At 34.7% G+C, this 15,121-nt stretch overlaps 1 protein-coding gene across 1 annotated transcript; it reads left to right on the top strand.

The window, feature by feature from the left end:
* Positions 1 to 10,878: 10,878 nt before the first annotated feature.
* LOC105254527 (protein PTCD3 homolog, mitochondrial) lies at positions 10,879 to 14,756 on the top strand. The gene is made up of 10 exons (XM_011263275.3): positions 10,879 to 10,990; positions 11,299 to 11,410; positions 11,537 to 11,734; positions 11,866 to 12,119; positions 12,228 to 12,336; positions 12,517 to 12,853; positions 12,931 to 13,136; positions 13,422 to 13,760; positions 14,146 to 14,364; positions 14,452 to 14,756. The coding sequence occupies exons 1-10, from the start codon at positions 10,962 to 10,964 to the stop codon at positions 14,620 to 14,622; spliced, it is 1,974 nt and encodes a 657-aa protein (XP_011261577.1). The 5' UTR covers positions 10,879 to 10,961; the 3' UTR covers positions 14,623 to 14,756.
* The last annotated feature ends 365 nt before the right edge of the window (positions 14,757 to 15,121 follow it).

Below are 15,121 nucleotides of genomic sequence, written 5' to 3'. Positions count from 1 at the left end.
GAAGTTAGAGAAAGAGAGAGAAAGAGAGAGAGAGAGAGAGAGAGAGAGAAGAAAAAAAAGGGAGCGAGGACGATCGAAGAAAAACAGAAAAGAGGCATGAAAATACAGAGAGGAAAAAAAGAATGACGTGTAGGAGGAGGTCTCTCTCTGGTGTGTTTGTGCATGTAAGCGTACTTCTCTCATCGCAAGTAAGTATATGTGAGCGCGTGCCCGCGCAACCGGCAGCAGATGCGCTCGCAGAGCGCAGCTGTCCTCCTACAAGTGGTTCTCAATCATCCCTTTCCTCGATTTTTCCTTCCCCCTCTCCCCCCAGGAGCGCGCGAGTTTAGGCACAAAGGGAATCGCTGTGCGACGATTACACTACGTATCGATAAACGTCCGCAGCTGATAGATTTCTTTCTTTCCTCCTTCCTCGCTTCTACGATGGGACGCGAATGCTCTAGAAAAAGATAAGACAAATATGATGTATCTCTCGGGGTGAGACATCGCACGCGAGAGACGCGTGAGATCAAAGGATAATATATATGTTACGTATTTCTATAATAATCATGTTTCTTCCAATGGAAATTTTGTTTTGAATATTAGGAAGAATAACGGGAGTAAAGATTTTATGTAGATAAAATAAATGGACAAAAGAATAATACATTAAACATTTATAATATTTAGACTTTCATGAGAAATTCAGTAAATTATTACTTTTTTTCTGCGAGTCACTAATGTTTATTTTGAGAATTAGATTAGATAACGTTATAGATAGTAAGAGAAAATTAATCTTTTATAAAAGCATATTCTGCAAAATATTTTGTCTGATAAATAGAAATTAAATAAAATAATATAAAAACTCAATCCATAATAAAAATAGTAAATGATAACAGATTTTTTTTATAATAACTAGATAGATAGATAGATTCTTAGGATTTTTTCTTTTAAATCGGATCAATATATTCGCGCACAATCAATTTAATAATCAAATATTGATAAAATATTATTAATACGTAAGATTTGTTAAATAAGAAATGATAACGCAGGACAATGTACCGAAAGACGTTCTGCTATAATGTTGAGGAGCGTGCCAACCTGTTACAAAGTAGAGTCTACGTTTTTAATGACATGAACACGTGGTGAACGTAAGTTTCAGCTGTTCCAGGTGATACCGGGACGTGTGGTACGCGCAGCCTGACAAAAGCCGAACTGTTTAAAATCGGTATAACCGCATAATGTAGCTCCCGATTGCCGAGTGTGTCACCTTTTTCCCAGATTTACTTACATATTATTTCATCATATTTGCAATTCGTTAAGGAATTATTTTTTATATTAATGCTTGATTAATTTAAATTTTCTTTTACAATTTATTTTTACAATTCATAAGAATATACGGTATAATTTAGATTGATTGAGAGAAATTCTGAATTGATTTTTTTGAGAGGAAAAAGAAAACCATATTTGTGTCTTGTAAGTTTGACATTAATTTTTTAAGTTGAAAAAATAAAGGATATATTTTGTTATATTATGTTCAAATCTCGTCGAATTTAAATTGCTCCTTTAAATCTGCTTTCTATAATGTTGTATTTTGCAATTAATTATTTCAAAATTATTGTTTTATAATTAATTTCGGAACGAATCATAGATGAAATTAAGATAAATTTCTTATCCTGTCATCTTTTGGCTAGAGATGGCTGTATTTTATTTACATATATTTATCAGTGCATAATCAAATGTAGCAACTCAACGAGCATGTATACATTCTCCGATGCGTAAAATTACTAAGTAAACAGGACTAAACACCTTAGCGAAATGACGAGGCAACTGCGGATTACAAAGCATTATTTATAAAGTAGTAACGCAGAAGGCGTTTCATTTCCTAGCATGACAAATCAGTCTACGTTTTATCGCACGATAAAAAGAAATTTACCGGAAAAAACGCATATTAAATATAATACCAATAATATAATATTCTCATTGCGATTCGATGAGAATAATATATTGTGATTTATTACACTTTCAGTTACTCGCTTTAATATTTCTACATAGATTCTTATGCAGTTTTTTATTGAAAAATGTTATATATTTTTTAAGAAATTATTTCACATTTAATTATACATTTCTATTTATTTTCATATTATGGTGCATTTATATATAAATTTTCTTTTTTCTATTTTATATTACGTATTTATTCATATTCGAGAGAGAGAAAAAGAGAAGAGAGTTTCGTGACGTCTTACAACAATTAATGAAACCGAGTGGTCATTTGATCGATTCTCCTTCGTTCAGTTTCAACAATGATCTCGACATTTCAATAGTCATGATATATCTTACATTAGTTCACAAAATCTTTGTACACGTTATATATTGCAAAAACATTCGTCAAATCATTCGAAGCTCTTGTCCCGAGAGAGATTCTCAATTCTACCCCGGTGATAAATCACAAAGCGTTTAATCCTGTTCCGTTGAGGAGAGCGGACTTCCACCCATGGCACCCAGTCGCGCGGAAGGAAGGAAGGCAGGCAAGCGCAGGCAAGCAGGACGACTCGGGAGGACTCGTCCTGCCGCGGCGGATATCTGTCACATTCGTCGTAAATCACACATACACGAGCGAAACGCAAACCGTCGTTGTCGTCGCGCGCGTGTATAATCGCCGAGCGTTAATTATAATCGTTGCCTGATGCGCCAGTGGCGAGATTTCTCCCCCGGATCTTTTCCATACGTTGCTCTCCGATCTCCCATTGGTCGCCGGCCGCCTGTACCTGGACGGAAGAGCAACCTGGACGGAACTTGGACGGTGGACCTGGACGGAAGAAGAACAAGGGGCGGTCGTCGATGTTGGTGTGCGTCACGCCGCTGAAAGGAGCCGCAGGCGGAATCCAGGACAGCTGATACAATTTTGGCGGGCTCCGGACGACTGATCGCGGAACAATGCGAGAGAGACGGAGAGAAGGGAAAGGGAGAGAGAAAGAGACGCGCGAGGGATAAGAACGAGAAGAGGAATGGGAAGAGGGGGAGAGAGAAAGAAGTGAGAAGGGAAAAGAAGAGAGCCTCGAGAAAAGGGAGGAAGAGAGAGTCTCTCTCTTCGACATTCGGGATTGCGTTGCCGGCGTCGCTCTTGCGTTGCTGTTAAATAAGAATAAGTCCCCCCCACTACCTGGGGCCCAAAACGAATAAAGAGGCGGGACACCTGGCCACGGCCGCAGTTTGCTCGAGGTCCTCGCGCGATCCGGTCGGCCCATCGGTCTCCTCGTCTCCCGAATTCGCTTCGCACCCGGTGCCATTCCGTTCTTCATTTCATTCTCGTTCGCTCGGTATTGTGTTGTGCAGTGGAAGAGGAAGACTGTATAGAGGTAACATTCCTGATGAAAATCGATGAAGGAAGAAAAGTGTTCTACCGCGAGTGATGGACTATGATTCGCCTCCCGGCGCGGAATCTATCATCGCATCTGATTTATTTCCTGCGTGTGACGCACCTCGATCAAGCGCGCCGCTCGCCGACACGGTGCGTCACGTGCCGAAGAATCGACGAGGATCGACGAGGAAAAAGGAGAAGAAGAGGAGGCATTGTGCGAGGATTGAGAGAGAGAGAAGCGTCACGGCGAATTGACACGGCGATGATTGTCGGCGGCGTCGATCCGCATCTCCGATCTGTACGTCTGCTCGAGAAACCGATACCGCATGAGTGACGAATGGAGTTTTACCACGAGGAGGAAGCGGAAGATCTCGTATATCGTGTAAGATCGTGAAAACTTGCTTGGTCTCTGGGTAAGATAAAGCCAATTTCATTTTATGATAAATATATTCCCGTCTCTTGAAAACAGGATCAAAATTGATAATAAGACAGTTTATATCGTTAATACGAACAAACACTATAAATAATAGTTACAGTATATAAATAATAGTTTGAATTGTTTGTTTCACATTTATTGTTTGTAGCGCTTTGTTTTTCGTTCTTGCCTCGCATCTTGGTATTTGGGATCACGAGATGGGTTTTTCAAATCTCGACTATTGATCAATCGGAAGAGAATTGTATAGATCCTTCGAGAAGGTTTTTGTGAGAGGATTTCGATCGTTCCCGACAGTATTCTAGCGCGAGGTGCGAGACATTGTTTACGTTATACGCACCGAGTGTCGCGATAGAGGTCGAGTTACAAGTTACGGAGAAATGAGACATGGGCGATAAACAACATTATATGGACGGACGGACGGACCATTTTTGCGCGACTTATTTGTTCCATGTGGAAGATCCAATTTCGAAAATATTTGCATTGCACGGATCCTTAAAAAAAAAAAAAAATAGTTGTAGAGATCACGCATTTCTGTATCAGTTCCCTTTCAAAAGCGTGCTACTTTGAAACGAACGGATCGCGCGCGAGTGCGTGCGTGTCGCGTGATTGTGTGTGCGAATATATACGTATACAAGAAATTAGCGCGAGGCTCCGGTTTCTCGTTTCACAGAAATTCCGGCGGTGGGTCCCTATGGTTCCTATGGTCCCTATTTCTCGACGAGAGGCCCTATTTTTCGGGGACCGGCACGACCTTACGGTCCATGAGAATAGGCGACCTCGGGCTATGATTTGTGATTCGGAGTAGGTATGTTGAAGGCTCTACGATTTGGAGACTGACCGCCAAGGCCACGTCGGAGAGCCCCCTGTGCGCGCGAGCGAGCGAACGAGAGAGAGAGAGAGAGAGCGAGAAAGGAAGAGGGAGGGGGAGAGATGCGCGCGCGCGCGCACGCACATTTCTCGCCCTCATCAATGGACGAAGGCGTGTTACGCCGCGGCGTGCGTAATCTCTCGCGTAATCTAACGAGTTGTGCGTGTCGCGCGAAACGCGAGCAGACTGGTTTTCGCGCGCAATTTCCGGTGCCGATTGTCGAGACGTTAACAAAGTTCGTTGATATACATTCTTTTTTCTTCCCTTCAATAGTTTTCTTTCAAGGACCGCGCGCGTTTCATGATTTGACGCTTCGCGAAATCATCGACTCGAATTTATTGGCTTCGCACGTGTAGCACGTGCATCGTTTCTCTTTGTTCTCACCTCGTTATTAAATTTTCAATCAGAGAGACTTTTACCCGAAAAGCAGGTGTACGTGATTTTTAATTTAAATAATTTCTAAAACTTAATTTTATTTTCCTTTTATCGTTTAAATTTTAATTTTATGTGTTCCTTAGATAAAGCTTTCTTCAAAAAATTTTGAACTTTTTGAAATCTATTTTTCTCACTCTTTTCTGCTCTATTATTGAAATACATCCTTCTCAAGAGTAATTGTACACGTTGAACATTTTAATTGTGCATCACATGTGTATATGTAACTTTCTGTAATTTTTGCATTAAAATAGGCCAAGTCTTGTTTAGAATTGCTATTTTTTTTACAGTTTCTACAGAAAACCGAGCACGTGTTGAACACGAGACAACGAGAATCGCAACCAGGTCTACGGAGCCCTTTTAGACAGGTTCGGCCCTGGCTTCGACTCGCACGATCCTGCATCGCAAATTGGAGCGGAATGACTACCGTCGAGTCGAAAAGTATATATCGTTGTCTGTTCGGGCGATTCATCGACGCCGGAAAAGCCCCGTCACATTTTGCATAGGAGATAGGTCGAGATTCGTGTCAATATTTAGTGAGAATACAATATTTCAATATTGCACTTGTCCCGGCCTATCGGGATGCATTGTGTCCCGTCGTGGAACTTGAAACAAAGGGATCGACTGACGGCGGATGAGAGAGAAAAGAGGAGGAGAGAGAAAGAGAGAGGAAGAGGAAGAACGCTATTCGGCAGGATTTTAGCTTCTCGAGTAGTTCGAGATAAAGATCTTCGAGGATCAGGCAGGTAGGGATGAGGGCAATATTTGTCGATATTTGCTTTCATATTGCACTCGTCCCGGCCTGCTGGATTTGCTCGATATATCAACGTATCATCTAACATTAATTTCTGATAATGTATTTTCATCAAGATTCTAATAAAAATGCATCGCTGATGAATTTAGATCAAGATGCTACAAACGCGCGAAAATTTGTACATTAAGTTTGTACATTAATTTATTACACGTTTTACGGAAGAAAATGCTAATTTGTTGGATTAAATTTCCAGTTTCCAGTTTTACAGATTTTAAAACATTTTTACGATATTTGATAAAATATTTATAAAAGATTAAAAAGTATATCGATGTGTGTATAAGACTTTAATTTTATCCTTCTTCATTTCGAATTTTTCAAAGACAAAATTTTGTAAAATTTTTCATATTCGTTTGTATCTTAAATATGCTATAATCTTTTACGATTTTCCGCATTTTATGTAAAAAATGAATATGATATAAATTTTTACGCTTTACGTCTCAAAGAATAATATAAGAAGATATAAGATTATATGTATTATTATATAAATTTTAATTATATAATTTTATAACTTAATCTATTAATTATTCCTGAAATGTTTTCATTTATAGTATCGAGAATTTAATTCATCGAAATTAATTTTTACGCTCGTTTTTACGGTATTTGTTTATGAAATGGAAGCATTTTATAGCGTAATAACGTCTTAATAGCTAAATACACGTTTATATCAATGAAAATTAAATGTAATATATGATTTGATTGACAAGAATATAGCACAGTAGTATTGTAATTTCTTTCTCTCATACTCTTAATTTCATATCTTTTTACTTATATAATTTTTTCGGAGTAAATTAGATATAATTTCATATGTATCTATGTATACATTTTATTATAATTACCAAATCGTTGGAATCAAAAACCGCACGCGATTTAATCTGTGTGTTAATAATAATGTTATTATCATTATTATATTATTTTTAATTACCTAAATCTATTAGTAATGCCGTATGTGTTTAAGCTGCAAAGACAAAATAAAAAAGTGTGCCATTTGTAAAAAGTGCGCAAAAAATGAGAAGCAATAAAAATTTAATGATATTAGAATATATAATACCTAAGATATTAAATCGCTATTTACTTCTCCTTTTAATTTCTTCCATTCCTTTCGTTCGATTACATAATATTTCTCAAAAGAAGAAATACAAATATCTCAAAGTGGAAAATTGGATGATTTTTTTAATCGGACAAAAAATTAGAAAAATCCATTTTTCCTGCTGTAAAAATCATTTTTAAAAAGCCTTTATTTAATCATGAGGAGATCGCTGTTATATAGAAATGTCAAGATCCGCATTTCATTGGATTCGTAATAATACCAATACACATTTGCACTGCAATACGATTCTCTTTGAAAGAGCGTTTCTTCTCCAAGGTGTCGTCGATCTTTACATTTCCGGCTGAAATTCGAAAGAAAAGTAAATAACGTTCGCGCCACCTTCTTTATTAACGTTCGGAACGCACGAATTCGGAAGGAAGAAAGGGGGAAGAAAGAGGAAAAAGAAAAAAGGAAGTTGCGTATCTCTTTGTGCGACGTGGTGCTCACGTAACCGTTTCGTGAAACGGTCGCACGGCACAGGAAAGAAGGAAGAGGCCAGAAAAAAGGAAGGAAGGAAGGGGAAGGACGGGGTTCTCCCCACAGGATCTCCCGCTTACCCGCGAATTTGCGAGAGATGCGGGGATTCGGATTTCCTGTCCGCGAGAGAAAGATGTGCTCTCCTACAGATATAGCACATTTCTCTTTTCCTCGTCACGCTCTCGCCTCCCTTTTTCTCACCCCGTTCCTTTTCACATATGCCACGTGTAAAATGTGCCCCTGAAACGCCGCAAAGTGTTTTATAATACTCTCTCGATGGTACAAAGAAAACAGCGGGAAAAAAAGAAAGAGGAAAAACCCGATATATCAAAGAACGAAGGGCAAGCAAGAATTCGGCAAGGGAGAGGAGGAGGAGAAGGGGGGAGGGTTACGTTACGTTCGATCGAACAAGGAAACACAATAAAAATAGTGAGGTCCCCCGAAGCGTGGAGGGACGCGAATCCTGTTTTTCATTCGCCCTCTCCGTCCCTCTTCTTCCTTCGCTTCCGCGAGACGAGTACGCGCGCGCTGCGCGTCGCGCAAAAGCATCCCTCTTTAAGGAGAGAGTCCCACGGTTTGAAATAAAACACCTGGCTTCTCGCTCGCCTGCGTGTGTGCGTCCATGTACATGGATGCACGCGTCTCGGCCGTTTTTAGGCTGCCGGACGCACATCACAATAGAGCTCTAGTTGCCTAAAGGAATGTTTTTACTCTATCGTTTTGTATTCGACACGCATGACTACTTTTTTTGCGACATTAATAAAATATAAGTTTTTTAGTTTTACTCTCTTTTTTCTTGACACACACACGCATATATATTGATAAATTTAAATCCGTGCTCAATTTTGCGAATTTCAAAGAAAATTGCTTTACTCGCAATTGAAAGTGAAAACAAGAGACAGAAAATTTAAGTTATGAAAAAGAGAGAGAAAGAGAAACATAAGCTGTACAATATGTACAAATTGAAATAAGATAAGAGCGAAATAATTAATCTTTGTCATTTATATGTAAAATATATTAGGAATATAAAATAGAAAATATTATTTTTATCAACTATATTTATATTACTCGATACTTTTATTTTAAAGATAAATATAATACAAGAAAGTTTATACTACGCTCTAAAAAGTAGAACATTTCGTATTGAAATACGATATTGAGACATAAAATATTCTGAAAAATATACTCTATCGCAATATATGAAATATTGTGTTAAATTTTATCAAGCATATAGCTCTTACAGTTGCTTTATGAAAATAAAACGTTTCTCTTCGAGCACTTCTGCTCCCTATTGATGTGCGTAGAGTTGCTTAGCTTAAGGTACATGTTCTCACGACGAGAGAAGAAGGACTCGCGCGAGCTTTCTCTCTCCTCTCTCGTTTTTCTCCAACCGGAGACCCGGAGACTGGTTCCCTTCGGGCTTCCTTATAAACTTTATTGAATTCTTTGTAATATGTCAAAGGGTTCACCATGTGTGCAACCGTGAACGCGCGCTCGCGCTCGCACCATTCATATGCTAAACAATAAATTCGTTGAAAGAAACGAATCTCTATCTACCGTTCTTTCTCTTTCCTTCTCTCTCTTTCTTTTTGAGAGAGGAGAGCAGCTGGTACATACCTACATCGTCGTCCAGTTAAAAACCAAGGAGAGGATGATACCTTGAGCTATTTAATGAAGGGTGCAAGATGTACCCTCTGCCTGACGGCGATGATGGTGACGGTGATAGTGGTGGTGGTGAGACCAGCTGCTGCTAGAAAGAAGGAACAATGCATTCGCCAATGACGCACGATTCCGAACAAGCGCGTTTGTAAGTGGGTCATCGGGAATTCTAATATTATGCAGTGGGAATTCAATCTTTTTTCTTTTTTAACGAGATTAATTTTCGTGTCGTCCCGTAACATGTTATCATTACTGACGTGTGCGACGATGCACAGGTACGATGTTAACCCATCAAAGATAATAATTATTAACAACTTTTATGTTTTCTATACATATTGTATATGTAAAGAAAAAGTTCTTTATATTATAATTCAGTTTTATATTAAAATTTTGTACACATACATATTTAGATTGCATATGATTACAATAATTGCATTAATGCATACATTGTGCAAAGCATAAAGAATATATTTGCGAAAAATTTTAAATTAATTTTTAATTATAGATTTTTTGACAAACAATCGATTTGACGAAATGTCAAGACAATCTTTATGTAACATTATGTATCTTTATATAAAAATTCTGAATTCTGTTAAAATAAAATCATTTGATATTACATAAGAATATAATTTTTAGTAATTTTTTTCATCATAAATATTTTATTGTTAATTTTATTGTTAATAATTATTCAGAAAATATAAGTGCCTCAACAATTTCGTCGATTCGAAAAATTCGATTTTAAATTAATCGAAAATTTTTTTCTATCAGTGACATTTTGCATGCATTATGCGATGATATATATACATTTCTGTTACGTACTTTACACGAAGCAAACCCTGCAAATAGGCAACCAATTATGTTATCCCAGGATTGCTCTACTAAGGTTCGTCATAAGTTGATCGGACGATTCGTATCAATGCGGACTTGTAAATGCCAGATGGAATTAATATCGTGGAATGTAATCTGTTAACAGAAAAGTGGAAATGTCTGATGCATCGATTCTGAAATTCAATCATATGTAACGAATATATTCTGCGCGATATAATATTGGAGTTTAAAATTTCTTGTCATGAGACTTTTTTTTCGTAATAATGAAAATTAGTTTTTCTAAGAATTAAAACTAAATATCAGAGAACTACGTAAAGTTTATTCGATTCATTATAAAGCCATTATAACCCTAACAACACACATCCAAAAGATGTGCAAAGATCATCGAGAGGACATCTGGAGGACATAAAATATCCTTTGGCTGTCCTTTAGATATTCTATGGACATCTTTTGGACATGTGTGTTATTAGAGAAATTTTTTCATATTTTCTTTTTTGACATTTTTAAGAAAGGATATTGATATATATTATTACATATGCATATGTAAAATATTCGCCGCAATTTTATTTCCTATACGAATAAATAAACAATGTATATTAAAAAGACAAATTGTCGATTTGCACGGGTTGTTTATGCGAGCAATTGATATCAAAAATTTACATCAACTAACTTGAAATCTCAATTAACAAATTTATATTAATATATATTATCGATTAATTTTACCAACACATACCTAATTATCATGGAAATACATGCTTGTGGCATCAATTAAATATATAAAATACTGTATTCAATTCTGTGCACCATATTGTAATCCATTATTCGCCGCCATAACATAATTATGGATGGAGTCCACTTGTCATTACAAATGCTTCGAAGTGGACTGCGTATGATTTTGCGCATATATTTAATCCTAACCAAATCTGACTTAACCTCCAAACCTTCTGCTATAAAGAGGTTAAATGTAGACAAGAAATTGAGGGAAAATTAAATTTTTTTATTAAAAAAAAAGAAATTTATACAATGAATTCTTTAACGAGAATTTCAAGTAGGTATGTAACAAGTTATGATTCTCATTTGGTTTATCAATTAAATTATTTTTTGCAAATAAAATCACCAAACTATTCGAATATCATTTATCGTACAAATAACATTAGAAATTGACTTATTATTTTCCAAACAGATTAGAAAATAAATTTTGTTAATTTTAATTATCTCACGTGATTTACTTCAGTTTCAGTATTATTTAACTCAATCAAACATTGTTGATCCATTCAAAAACATATTTATATTTAAAATAATTTTGAAATGTTTACGAATGTGTAGAAATAAATTTTATTCTTACTTTAAATATTTGCAGGAAACTATGTCGAGAGTTAATAAGACTGCAATCAACAACTGCATCATCAACCTCGTCCTCGGATATTTATATTCCAAACAGAATAGAACGTAGCCCAACAGATATTTTAAAAGTGAGATAAAATTATACTGCACTTTATTTTACTATTGAAATTATATATATATATATAAGACTAAATATATTCATACAATGATATTTTTCCATCCATGATATAAATGTTATATAATTTATCTTGTAGGCTCTTGAGAGTACAATATCCAGGGATTATACAGCACCACATTATAAATTTCATGACGATCCTTACTTGACACCTCTGTCAAAATCACAGATTCGCAATTATGCTTTAGCAAAAGAGTCTGGAAAGAAAACTGCAATGTGGATTCGTGAAGAACATCATAATTTGTTTCAGCACAAAGTAGCAGATCCTGAAATCAAGGTAATATGTTAGAACTGATTCTATTATTCAAACATATGCATTAATATCTGATTTATCAATTTTTATATTTTACATTTATTTATATCAACAAATTATTATGTTCATATCATGATAAAACTTACCGTTTATAGGCATTTGTACCACCTCCTATTTATACGGAAGAGAGTAAAGTAACAGAGGAAACATTATTATATGAGATATCAAATGCACATGTTTCCAATTCTGTTTCGATATACAATTTATTAAAAGGCGAAGTGACAATACCAACAAAGCAGGCTCTCCTGGAATTGTTGTGTTTTTACAATCATGATGAACCTGCTAATGTTGAATTACTAGAGTCTCGTTGGTTTCAGCTTAGGGAGAAACGCATTAAGAATACATGGATGTGAGTTTATAGAAATTGAATATATTATTCTTTCCATGTATATAATAACTAAATATTCTCATATATAATGTGTTAAATTATATTTTTATATTTTATTGTGATTTGCAGAAGTCGTCCCGAAATCGATATATTGTTCCAATTTTTAAAGGAACAAGAACCTGCAGTAGCAGCCGCTGCATACAACGCAATGATATGCGGTTTGGCTAAATACTACAATGTAAGATATTTAGATTATGATCCTTGAATTGAATTATTATCCTACAGTACAACTTAATTAAAATGAATGTGTGTGTACTTGAATTATAGTAGTGATTAGTATTTTGAGTATTTTGTGTATATAGATTTATTGCAAAAATATTTTTTGTTTATTTATTTTGTTTATTTTTTGTTTATTTAGGGAGATAAGGTATGGCATATGTATAAAGAATGTCAAGAAAATAATATACCACTATGTATCGAAGCATATAATGGTATAATATCGATGGTGTCAATATTAAGAGAAGGAGAGGATAAAACAAAATCATTAATAACAGATATATATAAAGCAATGGCCACGAACGGAATTACTCCAAATATACATACATTTAATGCTGCTCTTAGCGCGACGTCTATGTTAAAAAACAAACGAATAATTCTCGATTTGACCTGCAATATATTCGCCGATATCGCAAAATTCAAACTGAAGCCGACATTAACTACGTATTATTATGTGCTACGAATTTTAAATAAATTCGGTAACTATATAATATTTTTATTTCGCAAAATGATTCCACGATAGATTGATAATATATAAGCTTATTTGATAAAACAGATGATGCGGCCTACACGCCGTTTATAAAAATTTTGAAGTCCTTGAAGGAAGAGACTCTTACCATTCAAAATGCAAAAGATTTATATTTCTTCTTTGTTGCGATGGAAATGGCTTCGAAACAGCTTTGCGAACGTCAAGCAGGCGAAATGGTTAATGAGCTTCTTCTCTCTGGTGACAATTACAAATTCATTGGCGATAGCTACAAAGTAAGTATTCTGAAATAAATCTTCACAATAGTAATTTCTATCCAGAAAAAATATATAACAAAATATATATATATATATATATATATATATAATATATATATATAATATATATAATATATATAATATATATATTGTATATATTCTTTAAAAAATTTGATAATTTTAATGAATTTTTTTTAAATAACATTATGGATAGAATTTGTGATATTTAACTGTATATATACACACACACACACATACACTTTATATTATGTATATTATAGTTATTATTTTCTTGTCTCTCAGGAAAGTTTATATTATCGAGCGTATTTAGAATTAATTTTGGCGACGGAAGAATTTGAAACATTTTACAAAATCTATAGCAAACTCGTACCACATGTGACTATACCGGAACCCAGTGTAATGAAAGCTATGCTAGAAACTCTTCAATTATATCCCGCGGAGACCGCCATACAATATATACCAAAACTCTGGTCACACATGATTATGTTCAATCATCTGGATACGCAATATTTATTGGAAAGCATATTGCATTTGATGAGCGTACATTGTAAACCTGTGTCTGATTCTTCACTGAATGCACAATTTGCAGAGATTGCACTCATCATCTGGGATCATATACAAGTAATTAAAAAATTAATTTTGTTAATTATACAGGCTGTTCTTTACAAAATTCACATTAATATAAGATTGATAAATTTAACATTAATTTTTGTTTAATAAAAAGTCAAGACATTAATATTAAAAATGTAACAAGTATAAAAGTATCATTATTTTTTATCTTAATCAATTTCAAGTAGATTTCATTTTAATAGAATTTTAATTTGAGGCTTGATGATCAAAAAACAGAAAATGCAATAAATGTGATGGTCTTCTTTAATATTTTCATTAAAATTTTATTTAAATTTCAAATTAATTCGTGAATTTGTAATTAAAATTAATTTTGTAAATTATAGAATTGTATTTTTATAATAAGATATGTTAAAGTGATATTTTTTTATCAATACAGACTCAAAATGCTAAAAAAATACAGCATATTATAATGTCCAATACAATAGTGGGCAATATTATAGTGCTGCTTCTACGCGGAGGTAACTTCGACAAAGTAAAAGAAATTTTGTCATTGTTAATTGAATCGCCGCATTTGATAGTCGGTATTCTTATGGAGGATTATGTACACGAGATATTCGAGCTGTGTTTAGCGCAAGCGCATACACCGATAATTTTCGTAAGTATATATATATCCTTTTTTTATTTAATTAAGTTTTATTAATCGATTTATACCATATTAACGTTATTGCATCTATGCTTCCAGAGTCTCTTAGAATATATTACCTCTAACCATCTAGAAGGAGCCGGTGAAATGGCTAGAAAGTTGGAAAAAACTATATCTCTTACGCCCACTCAGAAAGACATGTTAATTAACTTAGTTGGTAACGACATCCTCGAATTACAGCTCTCCAACGAATTAAATGAAGCCAAATGAAGTATAAAGTACACTTGGTCCTTGATTGCAATTTTGTAGTTAATACAATGATAGCACAGTGTAAAAATGAGCAGAGAAATACACATTTCAGACATTAAAAATTATAACATAAAAAAATATCCATAATATAAATATATCTTGAGATATATAAAAATATATCAGTCATTTTTTTAAATGTAAATTGCTCCCTAAATTGATACTCGGTTACTTAAATATATAAGATTGCTTTTAAGAATATTTATGTATTATAAATATTCTTTATACAAAATTGTAATACGTATATTATCCTGGAAGAGAACTTACTTGACAGAAAGCTTTTTGCATTATCATTATTTCGTAGCGCATTGCGTTTTAAAAAATTAAACGGGGAACCTTTAAACAACCAAGCATGATTGACATGTATTAATGTCCTTGTCTCTTGAGAGTTGGGGCGAAAATCATTAATAAATTAAATCGGTTACGGTGGGAGGCGGCAACCCTGTAGTCACTCAAATACTCA

Source organism: Camponotus floridanus, unplaced genomic scaffold, assembly GCF_003227725.1.
Source record: "Camponotus floridanus strain SB8 unplaced genomic scaffold, Cflo_v7.5 scaffold1, whole genome shotgun sequence".
NCBI classification, from domain to species: domain Eukaryota; kingdom Metazoa; phylum Arthropoda; class Insecta; order Hymenoptera; family Formicidae; genus Camponotus; species Camponotus floridanus.
This window is presented reverse-complemented; position numbering and strand designations above follow the sequence as displayed.

Coding starts and splice junctions, on each gene's coding strand:
- LOC105254527 (XM_011263275.3), top strand. CDS start 10,962: ATGAATTCTTTAACGAGAATTTCAAGTAG. Junction 11,411..11,536: donor GCCCAACAGATATTTTAAAA/GTGAGATAAAAT, acceptor TTTATCTTGTAG/GCTCTTGAGAGTACAATATC. Junction 13,137..13,421: donor TCATTGGCGATAGCTACAAA/GTAAGTATTCTG, acceptor CTTGTCTCTCAG/GAAAGTTTATATTATCGAGC.